Source organism: Sardina pilchardus, chromosome 18 (genome assembly GCF_963854185.1).
Source record: "Sardina pilchardus chromosome 18, fSarPil1.1, whole genome shotgun sequence".
In the NCBI taxonomy this organism is placed as follows: domain Eukaryota; kingdom Metazoa; phylum Chordata; class Actinopteri; order Clupeiformes; family Clupeidae; genus Sardina; species Sardina pilchardus.
The window spans coordinates 25,735,698-25,760,545 of record NC_085011.1 but is presented as its reverse complement, the minus strand read 5'-3'; the positions used below and the strand labels follow the sequence as shown (position 1 = coordinate 25,760,545).

The 24,848-nt window shown below is 42.2% G+C and overlaps 4 protein-coding genes across 4 annotated transcripts in view; all 4 read right to left on the bottom strand.

Moving 5' to 3' along the window:
• zgc:154058 (Transmembrane protein 150A-like) overlaps nt 1-6,635 on the bottom strand; it is a 39,735-nt gene extending 33,100 nt beyond the window's left edge. Inside the window, exons 1-3 of the mRNA XM_062519826.1 lie at nt 6,334-6,635; nt 5,791-6,014; nt 14-61 (exon numbers count right to left, since the gene is read on the bottom strand). Coding sequence (XP_062375810.1) covers nt 14-61; nt 5,791-5,855 — 113 coding nt within the window. The 5' untranslated portion in view covers nt 5,856-6,014; nt 6,334-6,635. The remainder of the gene's footprint in view (nt 1-13; nt 62-5,790; nt 6,015-6,333) is intronic.
• An 807-nt stretch (nt 6,636-7,442) lies between these two features.
• Nucleotides 7,443-11,849, bottom strand: ftr14l (finTRIM family, member 14-like). Its single transcript, XM_062519634.1, has 6 exons — nt 11,244-11,849; nt 11,033-11,128; nt 10,467-10,700; nt 10,054-10,213; nt 9,753-9,812; nt 7,443-8,410 (listed from the first exon to the last, which is right to left on the bottom strand). Exons 1-6 carry the CDS (start codon nt 11,658-11,660, stop codon nt 7,890-7,892), a joined length of 1,488 nt encoding a protein of 495 aa, XP_062375618.1. The 5' UTR covers nt 11,661-11,849; the 3' UTR covers nt 7,443-7,889.
• Nucleotides 11,850-11,966: 117 nt separating this feature from the next.
• Nucleotides 11,967-15,235, bottom strand: LOC134063600 (toll-like receptor 4). The gene is made up of 5 exons (XM_062519195.1): nt 15,193-15,235; nt 14,927-15,122; nt 14,057-14,549; nt 12,703-13,750; nt 11,967-12,654 (listed from the first exon to the last, which is right to left on the bottom strand). Exons 1-5 carry the CDS (start codon nt 15,233-15,235, stop codon nt 12,338-12,340), a joined length of 2,097 nt encoding a protein of 698 aa, XP_062375179.1. The 3' UTR covers nt 11,967-12,337.
• A 3,094-nt stretch (nt 15,236-18,329) lies between these two features.
• On the bottom strand, nt 18,330-22,427 carry LOC134063599 (toll-like receptor 4). The gene is made up of 4 exons (XM_062519194.1): nt 22,418-22,427; nt 20,760-20,952; nt 18,695-20,538; nt 18,330-18,646 (listed from the first exon to the last, which is right to left on the bottom strand). Exons 1-4 carry the CDS (start codon nt 22,425-22,427, stop codon nt 18,330-18,332), a joined length of 2,364 nt encoding a protein of 787 aa, XP_062375178.1.
• Nucleotides 22,428-24,848: the final 2,421 nt, after the last annotated feature.

The following is a 24,848-nucleotide window of genomic DNA, read 5'->3' as shown; positions in this document are numbered from 1 at the left end:
TAGCTGCACTCACCAGTTCTCCACGGGGCACACGTGTTGGTTGTAGAGGGCCATGGCGTACCTGTAACCACAACAACAACACAAATCCATCATGCTCGGCAAAATGACAGGCGAATTAAAGAGTTCATTTACTTTGAAATAAACACCATAAGAGCTCTTGATGGGGGCAATCAATAACTGGCCAATGAGCCACCACAGCCACAGCGACTCCATTTTATTGCCCTCTGGAGAGGAGGCGCCGGGAGAAGAAACGAGGGGTCGTAGAGGTTGGAGAGTTACGGCCAAATATTCTACCCTTCCACCTGAGAACAGAGCAGGACCACTGCGCTCAGACAGCAAGCTGGCACCACCAGGAAGCACTAAGTCCAGCTAATATATCAACCCCACAACTGCTAGCGCTCAAGCCAACTGGAGGCTTTACAGGCTCCGAGGTGACAATCACACTAGGTGTCAATGGGGTGGCACAATGTGAAACAAATGATTAATTACAACAACGATCCTCATTCATTCAAGAATGTTGCTGAGGTTGCAAAATAAAGCCTCCATTAGATGTCTATTACAAAACCCAGTCAAGACTTTGTATCAGTACAGTGGGGGATTAGTTTTAAATCTATAAACCCAATGACCACCACAGAGTATCTTTAGACATTTTTTAATTGATAAAAGTGTGGCAACCTTGCCACGGAGTTCTGCTTGTGCCTTCTCACGACATGAGCGGTACAATAAAACGAACACGGTAAGCTAAGTTTGTAACGTGTGACCAAAGATCCTTAATTACTGCCAGCTTCAGCCCTCTCTGGTGTGACGTTTGCTTGCTGAGTAAACTGAGCTAACTACAGTAGATTACTGAGGGAAATCCTGGTCCGGATTAACCCAGAATTCGGGTTCAGGCCAGTCATCTGACTAAAGCGGCATTCATGTGGCGGTCCAATGCCCGGCACCAGCGGACCCAGGTCACTGTGACTGTGACTTCATGTGAATGAACTCTGGATCACGATCCGGCGACGGCACAAGCTCATGTTGCAGAGGCTTCTCATAATCAATAGTCAGCTATTCCCAGGGGCCATATGTAAAGCCAACGCATGGCCACGCAAGCGGAAGAGCTCTTTATAAATGGCCACTGTCAGCGCAGTCACGTAGGCCTGGCCCCGATCATTAATCAGCGGCCTGATCACCTCTGGGCAACTTAAACGCTAACGGCTACACAACATCAACAGTGCAGTTTGCCTGACTGTGTTGCACTGACTTATGTGAACGCACACGTTTTCTTTTGTGACTAAAAGTAAACGAAAAGTCAACAAGTAAATAAGATTTAAACTCATAAATATGGCATAACATATACACAGTGAAAGGAAAGGACATGTGGAAGGTCAGTAGTGGGCTAAAGACTAATTAAGGCTGCTTCCATCTCTCTCTCTCCGTCTGTCTCTCTCTCTCTCTTTCTCTCTCTCTCTCTCGCTCTCTAAACAGAGATGGATCACCTGAGACTACTGAGCCCAGCTCTGATGCTGTGAGCAGAAATTACATTTGGTAAACAAACACTCTGCCATCTGCCATCACTGCTGATGTGCATAAACACAGTCACCGTTACCAGGTCACCCTCAACTTGAGTGTTTGAGGGGGAAAGATGAACAGACACACATACGCACCCACGCATCCACACACGCACGCATGCACACACAGGTACACAAGTATACAAATACACACACACGCACACACACACACACAAGCCTACTGTCACATAGTGACAGTAACAAAAACGGCATAACAAAATGGCAGAACAATATACCGCCGTGTCAGACAGGATTTAGAAGTAAGGAACATGGAATTCAAAACAAGGTCTGAACCGCAACCCTTCAAACATGCATGCTTTGGAGAAAACACAGCGACAACAAACTCATTACTAACTAACATAGAACTCGATTATTTCGCTTGGGGAGGATAATCCCTTCATAACCAAATTGTTCATTTTTTACATAATTACATAATCAGGAAGATCAGTAAATTGTCCGTAAAATATCTAAATACAAAGATGTGTGAAGAAATGTAACCTTTCCTCACTGAGAGCAAATCTGAGAGCACAAAGCACAAACAAGCCTAAAACAAGACCACACCGTGCACTCAGGTGTGGATGAGCACATCTGCATTTCCCTTCTGTAGTAGCCTTTGGCGCTGCCTGCTCAAAACTGTAAAGTAAAGAACACAAACTCATGGAAAACAGATGGTAGACCTCTCTTTCTCACTAACCCTCACCCCCCCCCCCCCCCCACACACACACACACCCTGTCTTACATAACACCACAGAGGGGCATATTCACAGCCTGCCCTCCCCTCACAGAAATCGACCAGACTCCAGACAGATGTGGGCCCCTCTACCTTGAAGGGGCTCAGCCCTGGATGGTAAATATGTGTGTCCCTATCCCTGTGTCCCCATGGCTTGTGAAAAGAGGTGTGTGTGCATTTATACGTACGAGCACAGTACAGTATATGCATGTGTGTGTGTGTGTGTGTATGTATGCATTTACACATATACAGTACAGTATATGCATGCACATGTGTGTGTGTGTGTGTGCGTGTGTGTGTCCGTTTTACATGTATGAGCTAGTGTGTATGTTGATTGGGGGGGGGGCATCCTGTCAGGCATGACATGAGCAGCGCGGCACCATCCTCAACTTTCAAAGGCCCGTGTCCTGCCCCTGTGTCCCCCGCCCGGCTCACCCACTGGGATCAGTATCCCCTTCACAGGAAGACGCTCCTCAGGGAAGAATGGCCTGCGCTGCACCAACACAACCCAGCAGGGACAATAGCACTCACAAAGCACTCGCAGCTAAACTAATCCAAACAAACCAACTGCACCGCGCCATGGCAGACTTTTTTTCAGACAATTTTTTTATCTAAACTGCCTATGTTACTATGACCCACTGATGGAGACTTCTCCACATTCAAAAGTTATTGTTGGAATGTGTTCAGTTTACTTTAAAATGGTGCTGTTTGTTTCTTCTCCAGCAAGCTTCTTCTGCAAAATTCTTTTCCAAGAACACTTCTTTACGCAAGCGCTGGTAAGAATAACAGCGGAGACTAAGTCTGAGTGAATGCATACCACACTGGTGTTTACACATTTAGGCTAAGTCCAGATCCGCCCATATACAAAACCGGGTTTGAGATTTGCTAACTTGCTCAGGGGCCTAAAAAAGGATTGACCACATGTTGGTGCTCATGGCAGACATTAGGAAGACCTACACACACATATATTTCCATGGAAACTTACAAAGACTTGCGGAAAGCAGCAAGTGGTTGGAGTGCTTCAAAATGGTCACATACAGTATTCCCTTTTAATCAGGAGGAATGTTGAACTCCACAAAGTCCATGTGGCTTGGGTAACTGTAATAGTCTGACAGCATACAGAAAAATATATGTCTAGAAAAATAAGCCAAAATGTGTGTCTAGAAAAATAGGCCAAAGACGCAACTTTTTATTTCGACAATGTATTTGCCTTGTTGTTGGTGTTTGACAGGTAAAGAGAATAACAGCAGGCCTCTTTGATGGGTGAAAAGACAAAAGCATAAAGGAGGCATATCTCCCCACGAAGTATCAGAGAATAACTGAGAACTGTATGACCACTTGTTGGTCCATTATGAGTAAGGGAGAAAGTAGCTAGGAAAGTGTTTTGAGACCAACTGAGACTTTTCTTTCATACACACACTGCCTCGTTTCATCCATGGTCTGGTCTCTGAGGTTTGCCACTGTTTCCTCTCCCTTTCGATTCTCATATATATCTTCTGTATCTCCGTCTTTCCTCCTCCCGTTTCTGCTTAAAGAAAACCTGCCTTTTCCCACCTGCCTTTCTCTCTCTGTTCCCTCTCTCTTTCCCTTTCTCTCTCTCTCTCTCTTACTTTCTTAACCTCCTCTCTCTCTCTCTCTCTCTTCCTTTCTCACCCTCCTCTCTTTCTCTCTCTCTAAAGTCAGGATGAGAGAGGGCTCCTAACCAGAGGGCAGAGAGTCTGGAACTCCTGAGTAAGCACTCCACCCCTGTGCTCGCCCGCCATGAGTGCCGTCGCTGGGCTTTATGCAACGGGTCACGCCTCGCTGGCTCAGGGAGAGGCCCTGACTACACCGGCCTCTGCCACGCTGCACCGCACCGCTCTGCACCACACCAACCTAATACCACACCACACCACACCACACCAACCAAACACCAAACCACACCACACCACATCGCACCACACCAACCTAACACCACACCAACCTAACACCGCACCGCACCGCACCGCACCAACCTAACACCACACCAACCTAATACCACACCACGCCACACCACACCACGCCAACCTAACACCAAACCACACCACATCGCACCACACCAACCTAACACCGCACCGCACCAACCTAACACCACACCACACCAACCTAACACCACACCACACCACACCACACCACACCACACCACACCACACCACACCACACCACACCACACCACACCACAAACGGTGGCAGCCGCCGGCGACGTCACAGAAAGAGGGCCCTCCGCTTCCTGCTGTGCTCGCGGGGCCATGAGGAGTATTACACAAGGGAACGCCGCAGGGTGAACACCCACACCCACACGCAACCCAGACACCAACCTGTCCCGTTAGCCTCCCCTCATCGTCCATGGCAACAGCCCTCCCCCCCACCACTGCAGGGGAAGGGCAGGAAAAAATGGGAGAAAAAGAGAGAATGGGGGGAAAGGAGCGGCACACACACCCCTCCCATTTGCCTGCCAGGGCTGCATTCTTGAGTGGCACTGATCACAGAGTTGGGACTAGACTCCTGCCGAGTTCACAGCCAAACAGGTGGGCACCCCCCTCCTCCTGCCCTCGTTATCCTGCATCAGTGCACTCATAGACCTGCCCATCCCCCATTGGGCTGCTCCTGGACCCTCACTCACCTCCTCACTCCTCCCCATTTCTCTTCCCTTCAACTTGCTATTCTTCCAGTAATTCTCTCCACTTTTACCCATCTCATTGCATTACCACTGAAAGAAACCTGAAGCCAGTCTCGATCCAACATCCACATACAGCATATAGGGGAACTATACGTCTTCCTCTCTTCAGCTATAACATGATACCTCCATAAGACAAGATGAGATCTGAGGTTGATTCAAGTTCAGGCAAGCTGGTAACTATGTTTCACCAACATGACGGTTTAGAACATTCAAAAATCCACAATTTAAGTGTCAGGTATTATGACCTTGGCTTGACTCATCTTTCTGCTACAGTAGCTGTCCCTCTCCATCTTCTCGTTCAGTTAAACAGCTACTACGTCACAGATTAGTGCGATGCCAAGGCTACTGTCCATGTACATGGTAGATGGAGGCAGAGGGGACTCCCGCCAAACAGCCAATCACCACGGTTACCATGGGAAGCCAGTCAGACCCCAGGTCCCCAAGAATGCAAGCTATCCTTAAAAGGTCTTCCAATCCATGTGTGCATGTCTGTGCACATGTGTTTTGTGTGTGTGTGTGTGTGTGTGTGTGTGTGTGTGTGTGTATATATAAGAGAGATAAAAGGAACGGGTGCATGTATGAGTAGAAAACAGAAAAAAAAAACACTGAAGCACAGCATCTAACTGAAAACTGTCCATAACGTAACAGAAACATTTGTCTCTGTAAACGCCGCAAAGGCAATACAATCCATGACAGGCCATAAAACTTAGTTGCAACATCACGGTCCGGATTCAATTCGCACTGAGACGCCAGCAGTAAATCACTCGGAGGTCTTAGTGAAAACGGAGCTAAAAAGGACAATAACTCACACGACCCATATTCCCGTAATGGTCAAGGCTGGTAGGCTGACAGGTAATATCATCCAAAGAGACATCTCCGACGGTCGTTCGTCAACAGCTCCTCCGGAGAGACTCCTTTCCTTTTGCGCCTTCGCCAGCCTCGCTGTCGTTGCTCATCAATTGGCATTTAAGTTCTTGGCCAGACCATTTCCAAATCACGTTTTCGTAACTTTGTTTCGAAGTGACGTCTCCCCCTGCATGAGACGCACACAACATTGTAACATTCCACTCGCTTAGGTATAGCCTACAATAAGGGTTAATTACTACATAGTTGCATAGGATAATCAAGTCTCCAATTACAATTTTCGATGAAAATACTATTGATATATTCGTCGATGAAAAGCAACAGGACAACAAATGGAAATCAACAAAACAGTTATTTTCCGACTACATTTTCAGCAAAATGGCTGAATGGCAACGGTATGGCAAGTTAACGTGAGCTAGCGACTCGTGTAACGTTGTGATGTGGTGCCACTTTAACATAAGTTAGAATATGTGTGGATGCTCACTTACGCTCGGTCTGTGCAATATCCTACGATCTGTTTCTCTCTTGCGAGGGTCTCCTTCAACCTTTTCGTCTAGATCTGGTCTATCCGGGATGGAGGACGGAGCAGAGGACTGGAGATATCCCAACTGGTTATCCCAGCCTTACCTTCCACTGAAACACAATCTGCCCTTCTAAATCACAACGAATGGCTGGTAGTTTCAGACCTTCTCTGGCGCCTCATTCATACTGGAAAACAATTTCCGTCCGTCCCTCCGGTTCTCTCCAACCCGGTCCTCTGTTCAGCGAGGAGGAGCGTGAGTGTGCATGTAGCCTGTGTCCCCGTGTGCTAAGTTTAGATTTCAGCGCCGTGTGGAGGGCCCATGCGGTTAAAACAGCCAGATGTTTTCTCTCACCTCCTCCTCATTCCCCCATTTGCATTGTTAAAAGGCGCCGTAAACATGAGGTGTATGCAAGTGTGGTTCAAGCACAATCACAAACACAGTGAATTTGTAGCATTTTGTTTAATTGCTTGTGTGTTCATTATGTCCTTAATTCATGATACAATTTGATACAAGCTATTTTTTTTATTTAGTCTCCACCGATTGGGAATTTTAATGGATATTAGACAATTTTTTATATTTAAGAAAACTCCTCTATCTCCTTAAAGTAACAGTGCTTGATTTGAAAAATGGAAAAATGCAAAAGCATTCAGGTCTATTGACAAATTCTCTGTTCTTCTGAGGGAAAATGTTTGTCTGTTTGATCTCTCTCTCTCGCTTTAACAAACACACTAACAAACTCTTTCTAACTCATCTGGGATTTATTTTAAATTTGTATCATTAATCCTTCAAATAAAACAAATAAAACGTGAGTTTATGTGTTCTCTGTTCTTACGTTCCAGGGAGGAATATATAAGTACAAAAATGAAAATGATGCACCACTGTATTTGAATCGTGACATTCTTGTTGCAAGTCTGAAACTATTTTGGTGATTAACAAATAGGCCTACTCCAAAGAGTGCCTCCAAGTCCTGCAACAATCCACTCAGCTCTAGATGGTAGTCTACTTGCGCCACCTAGTGGTTGACTTGGTCATCAACTATGGGAGGATCAGAAATTGCCAAAGCTCAAAATTGCTCAAAGCACAAGAAGCCTGTTTTATTTGACTCCCAAAAAGGCAGCATCAACAGTTACTACAATCTATAATTTGTGACATTATCTCAAAATCCTCATATCTTAATGCTTTGCATATAGTGAAAAGGGTAACCAGTGTATTATGACATTATCATGGCAATGTACTATGTAATTTTCAATATTTTGGTTGAAATGTTTGCCATTAACACTTGTTGGCCTGCTATAAATTGTGTATACATTCATTTTGTGTTTTAAATGATAATATAGCATCCAAAAACATTAAATCATTTGATGGATGCCGTTTTATACACATCCAACATGAGCTATCCTACATTATATTGGATATAAAATTATGATAGTGATGTGATTCCCACTCATCGTCGTCCTTCACCTTATAAGTCCCAAGTCCTTTAAGTCCTTGTGTCTGCAGTGACACACAGCTGTGGCCACTCACAGTTTCACGGTGGTGCCATAACCCCACACTCCAATGCCAGGATAGAGTGGCTCGGTGAAGGTAGTCTGCACCTTGTGTAGAAGCACCATGGGGTCTGCCACACTGTAAAATGCCAGCGTACCCGCCCTGTGGTCCAGGTAAACCCCCACCGTCATCGAGCCAGGAACTGGGATATTGGTGGTCTTGCCGTTGTGCGTGAAGCTGAACTTGGCGTCCGAGCAGTAGAGGCTCCAGGAGTGGTCGTTCCAGCCGAAGCTGCACTCGTTCCCGTTGCCCTTACGGCCGAGCCCGCGGTAGGTCACGGCGAGGTCCACCTCGGTGCCACTCCAGTTCACCTCCCAGTAGCAGCGTTTTCCCATAAGGCCCTGGGTGCACAGCACCTGCTGCCAGTGGTCGAAGCGGTCAGGGTGGTCGGCGTAAGGGTTGAGTTCGGTGGTCATTTTCACTGATGTGTTGCCACGCGACAGACGGAGGCTCTTATGAGCGGTGCTGGCGTCCAGGGTCGGCTGACAGGAGTCTGTGAAACGCAAATGGGAGATTTTGTGTTGTTGCTTCTGCATGAATGTTCTTCACTGATCTGCATGACTGTTCTTCACTGATAAAAATCTGCATACTCAACACATTTGCCAGGATTTGAGAGAGCAGATGCTTATTTTCATTTTGTACTGTTACTTTTGCATGAATATTTTTTTGGAGAGATAAAATCTGCATAATCAAAATATATGCCCAGATTTCAGAGTGCGGATGTTTTATTTTCTGACCAGTTTCCTGTTTTTAAGATTCTGTGTTTCAGTTAAACCTACAGTATGGCTGGGTGAGTGCAGGGAGTGTTTTCTTTTCATTATGAATGAATACGTTTTAAAAAGCCTGTTTGTAATCATCGTCACGTGTTGTGATCTGAGCCAGTGTTGTAGTACTCAAGGCTGGTCTTAGACTGGTCTTAGACTGATCTTAGCCTTGTGTCGGAATCAATTTTATATTGACTAAGACATTTTGTGTCGGAATCAACTTTGACTTGTCTTGGTCTCAGATGTAGATTATTCATAGTTTTTGTTTTTTTTTTTAAAGAAAAAAAAGACGATTCATCACAAAGCTTTAAGATAACACGGTGCTATGATTGGATGTACAATGTCTTTCTCCAAATGTCCTCAATAAGATGCATCTATTTTGAAAAACTGATACATTTGTATCTTTTCTTATTAGTTGTTACTTGCACACCCCATATCCCCTTCACCAACTCACATATAAGTCAGTCACTAGGACCAAGGATGTCATGGTTAAGTTTGCCATTGCTATCCGTAAAGAATTAATTTAGCAAACTCACATGACAAAAGAAACAGTCATCTGTCATGCATGTGTGCATCTGTTAGTATCAGGTCTTGGTCTTACCCCGCCTTTGGTCATGGTCTTAGACTCATTTAAGATGGTCTTGACTACATACTGCACTCAGCTACTGAACAACTGAGCTCTCTGTTAAGATGCAGAGCTTCCCCAAAGACACAACTTCCCTTGATACATTGTAATCATGACATGTTAGTTTTTCTCAATCAGGTAAAGGCAACACTGTTTTGTCACTGTAACAGAGATAGCTCTGTGTGGATGATGTGGGCGTGAATAAACATTGTTGAATGAGGTTATGTAAGAAACAAAACAGTTACAAAAACTTCCCTGTGGCAATGCGCTCACTCATCACGGTGACAAAGAGGAATTTTTACAGTTGCAGAACTAAAACCGGTTCCACAGAAACTGGACATTAGTCAACAGATGCAGATGTGCCACCCACTTGTTTCAAACGTGCATGTAAACAATAGCTATGTTCTCCATAGGTCATAGGTAAACTCAAATGTGCCCATACTTACACTGCAAGAACTCCTCCCGTGTCCTTGGTTCCAGAGTTTGGAGGATGTGTACATCATTTACTGCAGAATGGAAATGTACAGACTCAGACGCAGTCATAGACTGATATGGGCAGGGCAGTGGTAACAGTAGTATTGTAATGCAGTAGTAATGTAATCAGTGTAGAGTTTGTCAAAAGCAAAGATGGTCTTAACAATCATGTTTGATAATAATCATGTATGATTATCAAGAGTACGTTTTTACTGTAACCGTCACTCGTACATTTTGAGAATGTGTGCCGCCAGACATTCACACCTGACCTACCCGTTGAACTGATTTTTGCCATCTCCACTTTGCCCACTTCCTCTAGCTGAGCTTTCAGTTCACCAATAGCTCTCTTGGTGGGCTCAAAGGAGAAGGACGGAGCCAGGGCCACTTTGGTCAAATCCTCATAACCCGACGGAGCTGAGAGGGACTGCCAGCTCTGCGAGACAATGACAGGAGGGGATTTCCCCACGAGTTCAATGAAGTACTGTATACTGGGAGCAAACTGATGCACTGGTATCTACATATAGCCTATCTAATTTCCGATCATGAGGAAGGGGAGAATAAGCTATGTTATGTAAAGGATTTCACAGATAATATCCACATGACCATGTAGGTGAACAACAAACAAAAACTAAAAAGACTAACCCCCCCCCCCCAAAAAAAAAATAAAATAAAAAATTAGGCCTCACCAACAGGAAGTGGATGTGGTCATCTGTATGTGACAGCATCTCCAGGTCGTTGTGTCTCTTGCGCAGCAGCATGATCTCCTCCTCCATACGGTCAAGGTGAGACTCAGCGCGGCCCACCACGGACCTCTCCTGTGCGCGGATCAGCTGCTTCGCCTCAGCATGGCGCCGCTGCAGGGCCTGAATCAGCTCGGTGAACACTCGCTCATTCTCCTCCAGGACAAGCTGTGCCGAGTTCTAAGAGAGAGAGAGACGATGATAATCTTATTGGCCCTATTAGGCAGGTTTAGTTAACACCAATTATATAAAGTATAGTAGGCCTAAAGTATAAGACATGTGGAATAAAACATAGGCCTACAATGCCTTAAATTGTGTGACATTACCAGAGTATCTACCATCAACATATAATTCCAGGTTACACTATAACACAAAAGGTCAAAGTGTCATATACTCTTATATATATATATATATATATATATATATATATCTTTTATACTCTTACACAAACGTTATCCGACATACCACATAGGCCTATGTGAAATGTGCTGAAAGTAAATAGTGCCACTGACCTTGTGAGATTCCACGGCCTGTCTAAGCTCCTGCCATCTCTTCACTCTGTCTTCGATTTTCTCCTGTGACATCATCAACTTGGCCGCTAGTTGTTTCTGCCAGAAAACGGCACATTATACACATTGTGGCACATTAATACAACATTGTGAAAGACAGGTTAAGGCATGTTAACTTTGTGTCCACGAAGTGACAGCAATGAATGCCACTTACCTCTTTTTCAGTCCTCTCTGCCGCAGCGGAAACAATGTCATGTTTTTTGTGGTCATCCATTAGACATGATACACAGATGCACGACTGGTCTGTACGACAGAAGACTTCCCGAAGCTTATCATGGTCGGCGCAGATTTCCTCCCGCAGCTGTCCGGTGGCGGTCACCAGCTTGTGCTTCATGAAAGCCGGGTACTCGTAGTGCGAGTATAGGTGAGTCTCGCAGTACGATGCCAAGCATGTCAGACAAGATTTTACGGCCTTGGACTTCTTTCCCATGCAAAAATCGCACAAGACAGTCCCGGGGTCTACACGATCACTAAGCCTTGAACTCGGTCGAACACCACGGGGTGTTGACCTCCGTGGTTTTTCAAGAGTGCTGTATCTATCCTTGTCCATTCTGCTGCTGCTTCGTGACATCTTTGCAATAGGCTAGTACACACAATTCCTGGGATAATACAGAGGCAGTGGACATCTGGTTGTCTAGAGGAATCTGGTTTCAATGAAACCTTATGTCACCTGCCCTTATATTTAAGAATGTCAGGAATGTGAAACTCTGTAGTTTAACCGGTATTTCAAGTTGGGAACGCAGGTGTGTGACGTGGACGAATTTACAACTCTTCCTCTGCCCAAGACAAACTGCACATACATTTGAAACAACACACGTTTCCAGCTGCATCTGCGCAACTTCAATACGGCCAGGTTTGGGGGAATGATTTGCCATTCATATCATGAAATGCAATATTTTGGACGTGATAAAACTGAATAACACTTGGATACACAGTACTGCATTTTATTGCAGGAATGCAATATTTTGAACACAGACATTTTGTAGCTGTCTGGGTTGTACCTGTCTAGTAGGCTATAACAGTTGTTTTGTACCATTTTAAGGGGACAATAATTGACCTGAAAACATTTAAACTAATATGCCACCACACAACAATGACAAAAGCATTATAAAAACAATGATAGTTCAGAGACTCCTGTCAGGTGAAGATGCGAATATTTTAAGCATCAAACATTCTTCCAGCAAAACAGTCTGATGTCTTCTAATTTTATATGTTTAGTATGCATTTGCAATTTGAATTTCGACATTTTCATTTGTTTGCCATAATGGCTTTTCTGAGACGAGCCCAAAACAGCACATTGCTTAGCACGTTCCCCTTCCACTTGAGATAGGTGTTCTTTTTCAGATACTTATGAAGTCCAAACAGTCTCCTTATTTTCTTATCTTCCACATCTTCCAGAATGATGATGATGATGCTGGCATTTCGCCTCAACACAAGCCAGGATTGTGCCAGTTCAAACTCAAACTGGCACCAGGAGCTGTCTAGGAAGTGCTGAGACACCACCACGATAGCTTTCCGGCTACCCATGATGCCTTCATCCACTATATTGGAGGTAATCGGCTTTCCTGCTTGAAAATCTCGCTCATGCAGGCAAAGCTGAATTGGGGGAAGGCCTTTCTCAAGGTTCTCCACAAGCTCTTCCAACACCCAGGTTTCATCCTTGCTTGAGTAGATCACAAAGGCATCGTAGGTGAATTCTTCTTGTCTAGACATTCTGTAGCCTCTTAGCAATATGAAGCAGTAGTGTATATAGAACTGGTACTTATACAGCAATGCGGCCAATAGGAATGCAATCACAGCTGCTAATATGGACATGGCTAATGTCACTCTCTTTATGTGAACACAGTGTGTGGGGTCAAAGTTAATCACCCTGGATTTCATGGATGAGGATTTGCATGATATCAGTTGAGGATCTTTTAAAACTGACTGATGATTAATGATCCAGGAAATAAATTCAGTTTGAGAACAGGAACATTCTATGGAATTGAAGGACAAATCTACTACTGAAAGATCTGCAGGAAGATTCTGAAGAACGTTTGGAGAGATGGAGGCAATGTGGTTGTTGTCTACATGAATGGAGGTTAGTTTTGACAGACTTGGACAGGTGAGAAAGTCCACTGTGGTCAGTTTGTTTCCACTTAGGGTTAGGTGTTCCAAATGATGTAAATCTTGGAAAGAATTGAAGGGTATGTCTTTAATGGCACAATTTGATATATCCAGCACCTCCAAAGTTGAGAGATTTGAAAAGAGTTTGCTGAAAATCTCCCTTTCAATGTTGTTGCCAGCCATTTTCAATTCTTTCAGACTGCTCAGACCATAAAAAATAGCATTACTTTGAAAAGTAAATTGTGTATAGGAAAGGTCAAACGTTTTTAAATTAAAAAGGTTGTGCATAATTACCATATTATCTACAAGTTCAACCTTTGTCCCATGAAGATCCAATATTTCTAGAGATGAATAATTTAAAAGTCCAAAGTTTCTAATTTTTACTCTTGCATTTTCACTCAGATTTAGATACCGGAGTTTAGGAACACCGATAAATTCAGCATTACAGCAAGACATCATCAAGTTATTATTACTCAGATCAATGTATTCCAGACTAGGTAAATCAGCAAAGGTTCTATATATTGGTGAATATTGATTGCCAATGATGACCAGTTTCTTTAAATTGGGTTGATGAGATAGTAGAAGATTCGGAAGTGAGCCCAGTTTGCCGTTAACCACAACAATCTCTTTGAGGTTTGGAAAATAAGAATATTCCCAGGTATTTATTCCAGCATGTCTCAGAGAGATTTTTGTAGAATTAATCATGCAAAGGAGGATATGACTGGGTAGTTCAAAAAAGTTGGATTGATACAAATATATCTCTTGGAAGTTTATGAAACAAAGGCTGGCCAAGGAATTTGAATTAATTTGGATCATTGGATTTGTTAATGTAATGAAATGTCCTATTTTCAACTTCTTCACATTCAAACCACTAAGACCTCCAAAAGCTTCTCCTGGAGTTGTGAATGAGATTGTTTCAAGTAGATTGATCTCTCCCAGATAAAGGCCGTTAAATGCCCCAGTTTCTATGAAGGATATTGGGTTTCCGGACAATATTAAAGTCAAATTACTCATCTGACGCAAAACAGACGTGTGAACAGCTCTGATGACAGATATATTGTTTTCATGAAGGTCCAGTAATGCAATGTCCTTGAAACTAACAGCATACATAGGAAGGGCCAAAGAAAATAATCTGTTAGTACCAATTTTTAATTCCTTTATGCTCGTCAAATTCTGTAAATTGAGACTTTCCAAGGAGAGCAGACCAATGTCTACTAGAAAAAGCTTGTGTATTTTTTCTAAAACATTAATGCTGTTTCCTCCAAAATATTTAAGCGGATTTCCAGTGAGAATCAAAACAGACAAATTCCTTACGTTAAAGAAGGCCTCATTGTCAATGTTTTGTATGTGACATCTGTCCAAAAGAAGAGCAGAAAACTACACTTTAAAACACCATTTAGACCATGAAAACACATAATGTTCACAGTGTGCACAATTTCTGAACATGGTCTGACAATACAAAAACAGTGTCACATTATCTTTACATTGTGCCTATGGTCCTTAAGTAAGGTTCAGACCAAAGATTCCCGACGAGACGAGCCGCAACGTTCTAAAACCTTGCAACTGCGACTCAACATGTTTAATGCTCTGCGACGGCTTGCGACAGCTTGCAACTAATTCACACCACTGCAACTCGGTCTCGTCGCGTCGGGGATCTTTGGTGTGAGTTAGGCTTTACAGTGTCAGTTTAGATCATCATGTCTAGAAATGAAGTAAAAACCATCCTTTTACCTTGTGAGATCAAGATGTCGTAGTAATGGTAATCTCTGGAACGAGTGTCTCTGCAATGTTGTGAGGTAATTAAAACTGAAGTCCAAATGTTGTGTGGAGGGAGGCACACTGGTTGGTATGTAGCTTAAGTTTCTCCTGAAGCATGAATATTGGAGACTGGGGATGACCTGAAAACAAGAGAGAGTTTTTAAAGTCTCTGCATATACAGTGAGACAGAATTAGGCACTATGAATTCCATCTGAACGAGACATGTTACTACTGTATACCTCTAAGCAATCTCCTTGGTCTTTTATTATCTTGGCTGTACATAGACTAGTAAGAATCATCCACAAGACTGACAGTGCAAACCAGTATACTATCAAGGCAGCCATTTCAAGTAGAGCTGACAAAAGCTTCACTTGCCAGGGTTGTGACTCTACTATTGTTAAAAAAAACAGAAGACAGGCTTTTGTCAGAATTAATGAGGAACTAAAATCATATGTCACCTCAGGGTCTCCCAAACACAGGAATAAAAAAGTACCTCAAGTTTTTTGCAATTACAGCCTACTTCCACTCTGACTGTGAATGGTAGCCTACTGCCAAAGCAACATGATATCCGCATAGGCTACTTCTCTCGTCATTGTTTGAAATAGTTTTTTGTTTCTTAAAACATTTACTGTAATAAAACCATCTGATGGTGCTGATTAACAGTTATTGAATGTTAAAACATTTCCAATATCATTTCATTATAGCCTGACATTGCTCCATTGGGACTTACAGTAATTATGGGCCATGTTTCAACCTACACAGACGTGATAGATGAGGCACTGTTGTATAAAGCCCAATCTGACAATTTGATTGGTACGAACAGCTCTGGTTCGGACAATTCCGCCTCAATGGAGCAATGTCAGACCGAACTTCCCGATCTCAAATGTTGTGGACAGGGCTAAGTTCGGCTGGCACCCAGGCTAATTTCATTAACCAATCACATCGGTGTATCTGATATAGGCGGGCCAGAGATGAGCTAAACAGTTGACGACAGTGCTGCAACGTTAGAAGTCCGTAAACATTGGTTATAGTGTTATCCAATTGCATCGAAGTCCGGAATCAATCAGAGTAAGTAAGTTAGTAAGTATAAGTTAAGTTTTTAGAGCACATTTAAACACAGCTCACACTAACCAAAGTGCTATACATAGTGCATTAGCTAAAGAATGATAAAATAAGACAAAATAAAGTAGAATATAATCGCTAAGTAAATAGATACACATACAAATCAGTGATTTACAGTAAGCAAACATGTTATCCGTGCGTGCAGTGAGATTTTCAAATGCATGCTTGGTGCTGCCCCTCGAGTAGGGCCATTACATTATTCATGGCCAGACCCTTAATCTTACCAGGGTCTGGAAAACCTGTGTGTGACTGTATCACTATAGGCAAAGTGAAATAACTTCATCAAATCTTATTTTGTTATGGATACAAATGTTTATTTTGCTTAAAGTTCAATAAAGCATTAAAAAAAGAAAAACAAACTAACTACACCATGTATAGGCAATGACAAAACAATTATACACAGTTGTTTACGTTCACTATTGACTGACAAGGAGTTTCAATACATTCAATACATTCAATACATTCAATACAAAAACATAGCCTGATAAAAGTCAAGTTTATTTCTATAGCACGATTTACAGACGGCTGAGCCTCACCAAAGTGCTTCACAGTAAAGTAAAGTAAAAAAAAAAGCACAAACATTTTAAGGAGTTAAAAATAAAAAATAAATACAAAAGGAGAGATAATTTAAAAAGGTAACCATGGGACACTGTAAACAGGTTCTTAATAAAAAGGGGTACCCTAATGTGGAAGGGGAGGCAGACTAGGGGCTGCAACCGCGAAGGCTCTATCCCCCTTTGTTTTTAGCCTGATCCTGGGCACTTCTAGTAGCAGTTGGTCAGTTGACTGTAGTGCTCTGGAGGGGATGTGGTGTTGGAGGAGATCAGAAAGGTATGTGGGGGCCAGACCATGGAGGGATTTGAACAGCCAGAGGGAGTTGGAAGTCAATGCGGTAGTGAATGGGTAGCCAGTGGAGTGATGCAAGGACCGGGGTGATATGATCGCGCTTTTTTGTACAGGTGAGGAGTCGAGCTGCTGAGTTCTGCACCAACTGTAGGCGGCGGAGCTAAGATTGGTCAATGCTGGTGTATAGGGCATTGCAGTAGTCTAGTTGTGATGTGATGAATGCATGATAACTCTCTCTAGAGCACTGTGGGGCAGGTAGGCTGAATCACAGAATACAGAATGCAGGTAGGTGGAATCACAGAATACAAATCCTAAGGGTATTGATCCTGCAGAACAGTCGATTGGGACTTGTTGCTAACACCTTGTCCTAACCGAACGCGATGCGAGCGAACATTTGCGATAAAATCCATTTAATTCCATTGTTTTCAATTGGAGTGTCCAGACTGAAGCGACGCGAGCAGCGCGACGTTTTTAAGAGAACTTTTGTCGGACGCCCCGTTTCTATTTTCTTTTTGTCGCTCGCATTGCTCTACTATTCTGAATGAGGAATATGGAATCCCCTGATGCAACACAATGGCATATTTAACGGATTGAGTGTAGACAGACAATATTGACAGTCGCTCGCTTGGATCCGGTTAGGACACGGTGTAAGGGCTGATTACTGTACATATAGTAACAGTGGGGCAGATGTAACGCTTTTGCGCCCACTTCAGGCGTGTTTGTTTCGCAACGTGCGTATAAAAAGATGGCGAGGTATGTATTAACAGGCCGCAATGAGGTGAAGGCGCAGACTGCCTGTTGCGGGAGCTGAGAATGGCAAATTGTGCTTTTCTGTCTCATGCATGGATTTATGGGAGTGTCAGATGATAGTAGGAGGTTTGTGTAAAAAGATGGGAGGAGGAGCGTAAAATGCGCCTAATTATGTATTCCCCTGTATGTACTAAAACTGCCTGTGAAAGCGCACGTCTATTTTGCGTCATTTGTCATTTGTCATTTCTGGGTCATATGGCCTTGGAAACCGTAGGGGCACTACTATTTTGACACATGATTGTGTCAAAATTCCTATTTTTAATATACTATGAAGGCTCAACAACACATGAACATCATCAGTGTCTCTACACATGAACTCGAGGATTGAGAACATTTTGAACAACTCACTTGAATTTTCTGTTTGCCGCCATCTTGCCAATCAAGGAGTGAGTTGTCCATAACCTTTCTTTTAAGTAAGCTATCTGTACACAAACAATCACAGAGCCGGAGTTACACTTTAACACAAACAAACACATCCTTAGATCCACAAGTTATCAACCTGTCTCTGATCTATGTATGTAAGTTTGGCAAGATAAATATGACTCTTGTGACACTGACATACAGTACAAAACACATTTGGTCCAAGTTAGAAAACATTTCAGTTCTCAGCAATAATGGCTTTTCTGAGACGAGCCCAAAACAGCACATTGCTTAGCACGTTCCCCTTCCACTTGAGGTAGGTGTTCTTTTTCAGATACCTATGAAGTCCAAACAGTCTCCTTATTTTCTTATCTTCCACATTTTCCAGAATGATGATGATGATACTGGCATTTCGCCTCAAGACAAGCCAGGATTGTGCAAGTTCAAACTCAAACTGACACAATGTACTGTCTAGGAAGTGCTGAGACACCACCACAATGGCTTTCCGGCTGCCTGTGATGCCTTCATCCATTATATTGGAGGTGAGCGACTTTCCTGCTTGGAAATCTCGTTCATGCAGGCAAAGCTGAATTGGGGGAAGGCCTTTCTCAAGGTTCTCCACAAGCTCTTCCAACACCCAGGTTTCATCCTTGCTTGAGTAGATCACAAAGGCATCATAAGAAAAATGTTCTTGTCTAGACATTTTGTTGCCTCGTAGCAATATGAAGCAGTAATGGATATAGAACTGGTACCTATACAGCAATGCGGCCAATAGGAATGCAATCACAGCTGCTAATATGGACATGGCTAATGTCACTCTCTTTATGTGAACACAGTGTGTGGGGTCAAAGTTAATCACCCTGGAGTTCATGAATGAGGATTTGCATGATATCAGTTGAGGATCTTTTAGAACTGACTGATGATTAATGATCCAGGAAATAAATTCAGTCTGAGAACAAGAACATTCTATGGGATTGAAGGACAAATCAAATACTGAAAGATCTGCAGGGAGATTCTTAAGAACGTTTGGAGAGATGGCGGCTATGTGGTTGTTGTCTACATAAATGGAGGTTAGTTTTGACAGACTGGGACAGGTGAGAAAGTCCACTGTGGTCAGTTTGTTTCCACTTAGGGTTAGGTGTTCCAAATTATGTAAATCTTGGAAAGAAGTGCAGGGTATGTATTTAATGCCACAATTTGATATATCTAGTACTTCCAAAGTTGAGAGATTTGAAAATAAATAGCTAAAAACGTCTTTTTCAATGTTGTTGCCAGCCATTTTCAATTCTTTCAGACTGCTCAGGCCATGAAATATGCCATTACTGTCAAAGGTAAATTGTGTGTAGGAAAGGTCAAAGGTTTTTAAATTCCTAAGGTTTTGCATAAAAATCAAATTATCTGCAACTTCAACCTTTGTCCCATGAAAATCCAATATTTCTAGAGACGAATAATTGAAAAGTCCAAGGGTTCTAATTCTTACGCTTGCATTTTCACTCAGATTTAGATACCGGAGTTTAGGTATACCAATAAATTCTCCATTACAGCAAGACATTATCAACTTATTATTACTCAGATCAATGTATTCCAGTCTAGGCAAATCAGCAAAGCTTTTAAATATTGATGAATATTGATTGCCATTGATGACCAGTTTCTTTAAGTTGTGTTGATGAGACAGTAGCAGATTCGGTAGTGAGACCATATTAGCTTCAACCACAACAATCTCTTTGAGGTTTGGAAAATGAGAATATTCCCAGGTATTTATTCCAACATGTCTCAGAGAGATTTTTGTAGAATTAATCATGCAAAGGAGGATATGACTTGGTAGTTCAAAAAAGTATAATTGCCAAAAATATATCTCTTGGAAGTTTATGAAACAAAGTCTGGCTAGGAAATCTGAATTCATTGGGATATTTCCCATTGCCACGGAATGTCCTATTTTCAACTTCTTCACATTTAAACCACTAAGACCTCCAAAAACATCTCTTGCAGTTGTGGACCAGATTGTGTCAAATAGATTGATCTCTCCCAGATAAAGGCCCTGAAATGCCCCAGTTTCTATGAAGGATATTGGGTTTCCGGACAATATTAAAGTTAAATTGCTACTCATCTGACGCAAGACAGACGTGTGAACAGCTCTGATGACAGATATGTTATTTTCATGAAGATCCAGTAAAGTGATGTCCTTGAAACTAACAGCATACATTGGAAGGGCCAAAGAAAATAATCTGTTTGTTCCAACTTTTAATTCCTTTATGCTCGTCAAATTCACTAAATTAAGATTCTCCAAGGAAAGCAAACCAATGTCTGCTAGAACAAGTTTGTGTATTGTTTCCAAAATATTAATGCTGTTTCCTCCAAAATATTTAACCGGATTTCCAGTGAGAATCAAAACAGACAAATTCCTTATATTAAAGAAGGCCTCGTTGTCAATGTTTTGTGTGTGACATCTGTCAAAAAAGAAAAGCAGAAAAAAACATTTGAAACACCATTTTAAACCATGAAAACACATAACTGGGTTCACAGTGTGCATCATTTCTGAACATGGTCTTTCAATACAAAAACACAGGACAGTGTCACATAATCTTCACATTGTACCTATGGTCCGTGCAGTGTCAGTTTAGGTAATCATGTCTAAGAAATTAAGTTAAATTAAAAAACCTCCTTTTACCTTGTAAGATCAAGATGTTGTAAAAATGGTAATCTCAGGAACATGTGTCTCTGCAATGTTGTGAGGTAATTAAAACTGAAGTCCAAATGTTGTGTGGAGGGAGGGATACTGGTTGGTATGTAGCTCAGGTTAGTCCTGAAGCATGAGTATTGGAGACTGGGGATGACCTGAAAACAAGAGAGAGATTTTAAACCTTTGCATATACATTGAGACAGAATTAGGGGCTATTCATAACATCTGAACATGTTACTATACCTCTACGCAATCTCGTTGGTCTTCTATTATCTTAGCTGTACACAGAATAATAAGAATCATCCACAAGACCAACAGTGCAAACCGGTATACTGTCAAGGCAGCCATTTCAAATAACCAGAGGGATACCTGACAAAAGCATCACTTGTCAGGGTTGTGACCATGCTATTGTTAAATAGCCATTGTTTTATGGGAATGAGGAACTAAATCATATGCCACAGGGTCTATCAAAGACAGGAACAAAGAAGTACCTTGAGTTTTTAAATTATACTTCCACTCTGATTCGGAGTGTGATTGGTAGCCTTCTTCCAAAGCAAAGCAACATTGTTATCCACATACTTATCATTCTTTGAAATATTTGTTTTGTGTCTTAACACTTTAACTGTAATAAAACCATCCAATGGTGCTGATGAACAGTTATTGAATGTTAAAACATTTCCAACATCATTTCATTATGTAGCTCCAACATTTTATCTGATTTTTATTATCCATTCTTTTTTGATAGATGAAATCTGTCCAGATCAAATATAATTTAGGACCACTTTGTCAAGAAAAAAGCTGGCAGCAGATTGGCAAAGGCAGTTTAAATAAGCGGTCTGAATGATCTCCGCCAATGAAAGCAGGGCCTGGCCAGCTAGCAATCACCTGAGCGGTTAGATTGACAGTCAGCTGGGCCATCCAGGGAAGCTAGCGAGACTCCGTGACCTGCTTGAACTAATGCTGTGCTCCATTTTTTATGTTTGGTTATGTTCTATTATCAGTTCATGTCCATTAATAGGCTACCTATCCCTGCTAACATAGGTGAAAGGGTATACCCAGACCATATTTGGCTCTAATTTAATTAATTTGTAACTATAACTGTGGATGTGCTTCATTAAGCAAAGATATGTGAGAGGTTAAGAGATGATGTCACTTTTCCTTAATGCCAAACTTCTTTTCCTGCAGTAGGGTTGGGTACTTATCACAGTTGAACCGATATTGGTACCAGTGCCGGTTCCTGAGGTTCTGTATTCTACTGTTTTTTTACGGTAATTTTCAACTACAGCATAATGCTGTTTAATGTATCACAGTACACTGCAATACTTACACAGTAGTAGTACCGTAAAGTAACAGTACTCTACAAAATGTACACAGTACTAGTACTGTTAAAATGACACTACGCTACAGCATTTTCACAGTACTTGTATCGTTTAAATAACAGTACACCTCAGTTATAAAAGCCAAACACTGTTATAATAATGTGTCCCTACTGTCCTCTTAGAACAGTTTATTGCTGTATAAATACAATTAAGTACTGTCAGCTGAAGTTACCAGCATTCCAAACAAGCAGACCAAACAAGATGTAATTTAAAAGCTTTTTATTAAATACAGTAGACAATATTAAAGTTGTAATTCATACAACTCACTTTCCGCCATGGGGGGGTGAGAATTTTCAGAAGTCGAACGTTCCTCTACTCTCCACGGCTGATGCTGCTTTCCTACAGTAGTTACTGTTTATGCTCAACAACACACACCTATCTGACAGTAATACAGTATTTCCACAGTAGTTGACTGTGTTGTGGAAAAACAGTAGAATGCTGTTGCAAAATTGCTGTTAATTAACAGCAATTTTTTACAGTGTACTTTTTTCAGTACCGTACCCTTACTGGATCTGTAACACCTTGTTTATAACAACTACAACATTTTATTAAAGTTTCAAAATGTTTTTAGCACAATACAAACTCCCCTCCATTCTTTAAGTATGAATATGAACAGTGGATAGTGAGCACGTCTTAAACAGACTCAATCAAACTTAAACATAGAACAAATAATTAGTTCATTAGGGTTGTGTGATGATAAGCTATTTTAGGCCATGTTCATGAAAAAGCCAATCCTTCCAATTTTTTTGCGTGCAATTTATAGCCTACAGTAGATCAGTGTTTCCCAAACTTTTCCCCCCACTGACCACCTTCTACAGTAGGTATATGCACACACTTGAACACCCAAGGGTAGCCACGCCGGGCACAGACACCTCCAACACACATCACCCCGACCTGGACGAACTGCTGAAATGGCTTATGTCGTGTCTTTACGACTACATAATAATAAATGAATTACTCTCACACAGAGCTGAAGTTCACTCGTGTTCAATCAGTTTACTTTCAATGTAGAACATGAATATCACTGCGCATGCCGAACCACCAATAGGGAAAACAATGCACATGGGGAGTGATTACACCTAAAGAAATAGATCCAAATAGATCCTTTTTAAAACACTACACTCCTCCCCTTTTAGATTTGTACTACACATTTAACATATAGTAACATACTTAGTTTTGTGACACATTTCAACACAACAAATATCAAAACAGTCTGCCGTGCAGATCAATATCAGTGCATCAACAATTTAAATTTCTTTTCTAAACAGTACAGTCCATAACTTTGTTATAGCCACTTGTAACTAAGACAATTCATTATAATTCCAGTCTCTTAGGTGGCTCCCTGATTCTGTCAGGGTAACGTCTTGGAATCTTTGGAGTGCTTTCTTCAGGAGGCACATTTCCTTTTGTAGGTGTCGCAGTACTAGGATTGTCATGATCAGGTGTGGGAGATGGGTTTGGCGAACACACCGTATCGGGGTTGTTGGATGCAGGCTGCTCAGTGGTGTTATTTGGCTGAGCGTTCAATAGCTGATCAACATGACGTCTCCATGTATGTTCTCCAATGTCCACCTCGTACATCAGTGGTCCATTCTTCGTGACTATCCGCCCAGGTGTCCACTTGTTTTCACGATAATCCCGTGCCAAAACTTGTTGTCCAACATCAAAACTCCTTGCACATTCACTTGACATTGTTTTGAACTGTTTATTCTGCACTTCCCTCCGTAAGTTGGGTTTCATGAGGTCAATGCGAGATCTCAGTTGTCTATTCATAAAGAGGATTGCCGGAGTTCGATTCGTTGTTGCATGAACAGAGTTCCGATACACAAAAAGGAAGTTATCCACTTTATGCTGAAGAGAGATGTTCTCCTTTTCCATTGCTTTAATGGACTTCTTGAAGGTTTGGACGAACCGTTCTGCTAACCCGTTCGTTGCTGGATGGTGTGGCGCTGACTTGAAGTGTTTAATGCCATTCTTCTTCATGAAAAGTCTGAACTCATCTGAAGTATACTGCGGGCCATTATCACTCACAATTTGCTCAGGGAGACCATTTCTGGAAAAGATGTTCCTTAGTACAGCAATAGTCTTTTCTGAGGTTGTAGATTTCATTGGTATGAACTCTGGCCATTTTGAGTGGGCGTCCACAGCAATGAGGAACATGGAGTTCATGAATGGCCCAGCGAAGTCGATATGCACTCTCTGCCAGGGTGCAGATGGCCACTCCCATTGGTGTAAAGGTGCCTGTGGGGGTGCATTTTGAATGTTGTGGCATCCTGAACAGGTTTTGGTGATATCTTCAATTTGTTTATCGATCCCTGGCCACCATACATAACTACGGGCGAGACTTTTCATTTTAACTGTACCCAGGTGACCTTCGTGTAGGTTCTCCAACACTCTAGTGCGAAGCTTTGAGGGCACTACCACACGTGATCCACACAACAGAGTTCCCTGGCAAACGGAGAGTTGATCACGTCTCACAGAAAACTCATGAAACATGGCATTTCCGTGGGCTGGCCAGCCTTGCACCGTGATTTCATACACTTTTGACAGCGTTGGATCATTCCGAGTTTCTCTCTGAATCTCAGCATTCGTTACTGGTAACTGGTCCACCAGCGCTGTATGGAACACTTCTGCTGGATCTCGAGATGTTGACCTTTCTTCCTCAGTTGTCTGTAGCGGGAGGCGTGACAAACCATCA

Coding starts and splice junctions, on each gene's coding strand:
- LOC134063599 (XM_062519194.1), bottom strand. Junction 20,539..20,759: donor CAACATCTTGATCTTACAAG/GTAAAAGGAGGT, acceptor CTTTTTTGACAG/ATGTCACACACAAAACATTG. Junction 18,647..18,694: donor TGTGGAGAACCTTGAGAAAG/GCCTTCCCCCAA, acceptor ATTTCCAAGCAG/GAAAGTCGCTCACCTCCAAT.
- LOC134063600 (XM_062519195.1), bottom strand. CDS start 15,235: ATGTACAGCCAAGATAATAAAAGACCAAGGAGATTGCTTAGAG. Junction 13,751..14,056: donor GAGGTCTTAGTGGTTTGAAT/GTGAAGAAGTTG, acceptor CCCAATTTAAAG/AAACTGGTCATCATTGGCAA. Junction 12,655..12,702: donor TGTGGAGAACCTTGAGAAAG/GCCTTCCCCCAA, acceptor ATTTTCAAGCAG/GAAAGCCGATTACCTCCAAT.
- ftr14l (XM_062519634.1), bottom strand. CDS start 11,660: ATGTCACGAAGCAGCAGCAGAATGGACAAGGATAGATACAGCACTCTT. Junction 10,701..11,032: donor AGGCCGTGGAATCTCACAAG/GTCAGTGGCACT, acceptor TCTCTCTCTTAG/AACTCGGCACAGCTTGTCCT. Junction 9,813..10,053: donor GGCAAAAATCAGTTCAACGG/GTAGGTCAGGTG, acceptor TCCATTCTGCAG/TAAATGATGTACACATCCTC.